The sequence below is a fragment of the Tenebrio molitor genome, chromosome 3 (assembly GCF_963966145.1).
Source record: "Tenebrio molitor chromosome 3, icTenMoli1.1, whole genome shotgun sequence".
Lineage (NCBI taxonomy): Eukaryota > Metazoa > Arthropoda > Insecta > Coleoptera > Tenebrionidae > Tenebrio > Tenebrio molitor.
Window position 1 is genome coordinate 6,030,125 of NC_091048.1, and position 5,210 is coordinate 6,035,334.

The 5,210-nt window shown below is 32.2% G+C and overlaps 1 protein-coding gene across 1 annotated transcript; it reads right to left on the reverse strand.

The window, feature by feature from the left end:
* Positions 1 to 3,232: 3,232 nt before the first annotated feature.
* Positions 3,233 to 5,008, reverse strand: LOC138126902 (uncharacterized). The gene is made up of 5 exons (XM_069042717.1): positions 4,874 to 5,008; positions 4,519 to 4,803; positions 4,259 to 4,466; positions 3,846 to 4,204; positions 3,233 to 3,785 (listed from the first exon to the last, which is right to left on the reverse strand). Exons 1-5 carry the CDS (start codon positions 4,985 to 4,987, stop codon positions 3,297 to 3,299), a joined length of 1,455 nt encoding a protein of 484 aa, XP_068898818.1. The 5' UTR covers positions 4,988 to 5,008; the 3' UTR covers positions 3,233 to 3,296.
* Between the last annotated feature and the right edge of the window lie 202 nt (positions 5,009 to 5,210).

Sequence of the window (5,210 nt, forward strand, 5' to 3'; positions counted from 1 at the left end):
TCATGGAGCTTGTGTGGAAAGAAGCTATATTTCATTACAATGGCTTGATAATAATTACATTTCATGCCCTTCTTAATTTGTTATATCATTATTCGCTCGGAACTTATTTCCAGAAATCATGCAGGTGGGTTCGGGGGAATTGCCACGGTCAGAAAGATTACTGTGATGTCAACATTTGACTCGGGGTAATCCAAAAATGCTACAACCTGATTAGTTTAAATAAACCAAATGAGATTTTCTGATCAATATAAAATTTCTGAATTTGTACAATAATTGGACACAAACAAAACCCCAAGGAGAATTTATTTCGTGATATTGTTCATAGTTTCGACGGACTCCTATTCGCCAACGCTTAAGAATTCAAATCCAAATTGCTAATGAATTTCAAATTTTCGTTTTCTCTTTTCCTTATACATACAAAGGCATTAATGGCATTGCCTTTGTTTTTTTTTCTACTTTTTAATTTTTTTCTAAAAACCCTTATCTGAATTTTCTACCTAGGCAAGTGCTTTTGTCAATAAACTCTAGGATATTGCAATTCGTTCCTAATTAGCAATCCTTGTCCTTCGATTTCATGATTGAATCTTATCTGGCCTGCACTTACGCTGCTTGATTATTACCTGTTTCTTCATTTAAAAAACACATTAATTAAAAAACATTTTCAAGGAACCTGTCACACAATGGATGATTTTAAAAGCAGAATTAAGGAAGGATGCGAGCGAGTTTTTGAGAACATGAAGAGGCGTCTTCCAATGTGCATCGAAGCTCAAGGCTATCATTTTCAACACTTGCTCTTAATATTGTTAATTGTTCTTTATTTATTTACTGTTATTACATTACTTGTTTACACATATTGCGCGGATTTATTTGTTTTTGTTGGTCTGGGTACATAACCTAACTTTAACCTGTTACATTTACGTATTTAAATCTTGGTGCCAACGCCAATTCTCGTAGAATCGTAGGAAAACAACCGTTCTCAAGCTTTTCTTGAAATTGTCATTTAATGACAGTTCGTTCAAAACAATTATTGTAATAAACACATTTACACCTGAATTATTCAAGTTACGCCATACGTTTTCAATGCTTTTGTCTCTCGTAGCCTACTTGAATTTTTTGAAACACACGGTATATTGAATCTACTAATCGCATACTTACTTGAGATTCGTTTAATTTTTTTAGTGGTACTTTTATCTGCAATGCAAATTACACTCGGTCTGTTTAGCAAAGTATTGTCTTAATTTATTGCTTCAATAAAGCTTCCGTTTTAACTACGTGAAGCTAATGATCACCATAAACTGTTGGTTATAAAATCCCCAATGTAACCAAACTTGATTTTATGTTTGAAAAATGTACACTTTATTAAAACAACAGGCAAGAATAGAGCAATTGTGGTTTATTGGTTCTTGATGAACAAATAAATTAATTTAATTGTTAGAATGATGTACATATTTTAAGCACTATTTTTTCTAATTACATAACCATAAAAAAATTGTACTTCAAATTTCATTAATCATTCTGCAGATCCTGTGTATTCATTTTTTTGTCATCACTACTTTTTTTGAAATAATTTTATTTCAAAAATTTATTTTATAGAGACAATGATGTAAAAAATCATAAATGCAACTTGTGTATAATGTAACGGGTGCTTTTTTAAATTTGGCGTCGAAGTAGGCGTTGAACTGTCAATTGTGAACGCACTATACGGGTTACGGATCACGGATTAGCTGTTTAAAACTTACGCTTTACACGAGTGGTGCGAACTCAATCGACTTTCCAACGCCTACTTCGATGCCAAATTTAAAAAAACACCCTTTACATGTTTATTTGCGTTCGTGCTTGAAAACTTCCCACTTCTTAAAAAAGTAGTCCTTTATACACCTGTCGCATAAAACTACTTTAATTTAAAAAAGCAAAACATATGCATTTTTACGGCTTTGTCTTGAAAAACATACAAATTAAATATAAAATTTGTAGCTGTCAGGAGGAATCTGCATTTTGCATAAAATCTGAGCTTTAGACGTGACCTAATGCTGGATGCAAAATAGTCGGTGTCATAAGACAATATGTACAAAACAAAATAATTATAAACCGTTGTGTAAACAGTAAACTTTCCAACTCGAACAAAAAGCAAACGGTCAGCCGTGGAGTTCCACTCAAATTCCGACAGAAACGTTAAAGCTTTCTCATAAAAAGAAATTTAAAACACATATTAACAAAAATATCAACAGAGAGGAGAGATGTAACAGAAGTTTTCGAGGGAGATGATCTCGCAACGGCTGTACTTTATAGCCCTGTCATCGCGCAACTCGACCCAAACGTTCAGACTTTCTGAATAAATTAAAGGAAAATCTGAATTTACATGAAAAATGATACAATTTTCAATGCTGACGCGTTGCTTTACAACGACCGCAACCCATTATTACGTTAGATTAATTTATTCTATTGAATGTCAATTCCTGCAGACTGTCTCAAGATGTTTTCCGACCGAGGTCAAGGTGAGCAAAAATTACTCCTCAAACATGTTGCAAGAAAAACGATGTCCGGGAGAGATTTCAGACTGTTACATTTGTAGAGAAATCGAGGAAGAGGCTTATTTGGAGATGAATATATGACTCCATATGAATTTTAAAAATGTAATATGCGGTTCCCACAAACTGAATCTCCATATACGAGCTTTGTTATAATTTAATTGTGAAAGAGTTATATCCGAAGATTTAAAAAAATCGTAATATTTTAACCTAGCTTTTGCAGTTATATCGTAGTTGTGCCATTGTGGAAAGTAAGTGCATGTAAATCTGATTCTATTGTCTCCAATAAATTTAATGGTTGTGCATACAAAATGTAAATGATATTGCACTGAGTTGAGTTGACAATAAGTCAAGAAAATCAAAGGAGGATCCATAACAAAGACGCCAAAGAACTAAAAAAAAAAAGATTTTTATAAATATTATTTCATAAAATATTTTTAGTGGAAAATGAGATATAATACCTAAACACTAACAGAGATAAAAATAGCAATGAATTAGACACATAATAATTATATTATTAATTATAGGTAGGGCCCGGATTTTAGGCAATTAAAAAGTCGGAAATAGGTGCCTAAAATAGTCCCTTAAACTACTGCAAATAGTCCCTTAAAAACTGAAAATAAGCCATACTAGGTCCTTAAAGTTGTGGTTAATTAAATTAAAAAATGTGTTTTTAAAGTTTTAAGTAGGTACACACAACAAGATATTTACTAATTATTTTTTATTAATTAATATACAATACTACAAGTTTGTTAGTTATTTACATTGTTACGTATTTACATTGCATACAAGATATTGCTCTAAATTTTCTACTTTAAAACATTGTCGGTTATCCACCAAAATGGACTTATATTTTGAAAAACTTCTTTCTACCTCGCAAGAGGTAATGGGCGCAAATTTGTAATAAATTTCTTCCATTTTGGTGTCATGTTCCGGCACATCTTCACCTCTAAAAATTCTTGCCAATTCTAGAAGAAATTTGTATCCAGGATTTTTTTCAGTAACATCTTCAAGTTTTTTTAATGCTACTGCTGCTACAGGGCCTGGAGATTTTTTTAGGGAGGTAAATACGTTTTCAACAATTTTGATTGAATCGGTTAAAGGTAACCCATTTTTTTCCAATTGAGTAATACTTTCGCAGATTATTTTAAAATTACTGCGAACATAAATTAATTGGTTTTTTATTCCGGGTTTCTTCATTATAGACTGTGCTTTTTGAATAGCAACAGCAGAACTTCCATCAAAGGACATGACAACCTGTGAGTAGTTAAAAACAGTTTAACAATCAATTAATTTGCTTATCTTTTATATACTTACTTCTTTAATGGAATCAAAGTGTTCGCTGTAAAACATAGCAGCCTGAAGCCATGTTCCCCATCGTGTTAAAATTGGCTGTGGAGGCAGTGGCATTTCTTTTAGTTTTTCTTTGTACATTTCAACTCTCAAAGGTGCCTTAACGAAAATTTTTTTCACGTTCGAAATTAAATTATCCACATCTTCATATTGATAGCGAATTTTTTCAGCCACTAGATTTAAAGCATGCGCTAAGCATGTGACATGCACAATTTTTGGATAAAACACCTTAAGGTGTCTACCAGATTTTATCATATATGGTGCTCCATCCGTTACAAACAAAAGAAACTTTTCAGCAACAACTCTGGTACTCCACAAGATTTCTACGCATAGAAATTTTAAATCAAAATAAATTTAAAAAAGTGAAAAACCCTTACCTAAAGATTGATTTACGAATCTAGCTATTGTCTCATGATTTGTTCTTTCTAATTGTTTAGACGCCAAAAGATAAGATTTTCCAGGTTCATCTTCTGAAAGTTTCCCAACCAGACAATTCGCCACATATCGCCCAAGTGCATCTGTTGTTTCGTCAACTGAAACCCATATGTTAAAAGGATCCAGCTCATTCCGAATGCGGTCAATAGTCTAAAAGTGAAAATAATTTTAAATTAAATATTAAAAGATAGTATGTTCATACATCTTTGTAGCATTTTGGTAAATAATTTTTCCGTAAAGTAGACTCATCCGGAATTTTTCTACCACAATATTTTGTCAGAAAATTCTGAAACGCAGGATTTTGTAGTTTGTGCCATGGTATATTGGCAGCTAAAAAGACGTTACAAAGTTCCATATTGAATGTACTATTTGCCGATTCCTCCAAGTTCTGTGTCAGCAACGTTTGCCGAAGCGGTGTCATAATGTTCTCTTTATGGATGGCCGTTTGCTCATGCTGTTGCAAGTGACATTTTTTTTCGCATATAAACTACAAAAAATAAAATTTTCAAATAAGTAAAAAATATAAAATGACATATTTTTAATTATGCTTAACTTACCAGTTTACCACAAGCTTTACAAAACATTTCTCGGGTTGATTTTATTTCATATAAATCTTTCTTGCTTGTCCACTGTAATATTTTTTCGCGTAAACTAATTTTTTGTTTCGGCATTATGTTCACTTTAAACAGGTTCACAAGAAACACGACCACTGCACGGAGATAAAGTAAACGAGAAATGACAAATTTGTAATGCTTATATTTACGTCTCCCACCAAATTTCAGAGGAGATGGTTAATTTTATATTTCTTAAATTTTTAGAAAATGACACCCTTAAGGTTTCTCTTATTGTTTCACTTCGGGATTTTAATTTTCGTTTTTATGGCAAGGACCATTT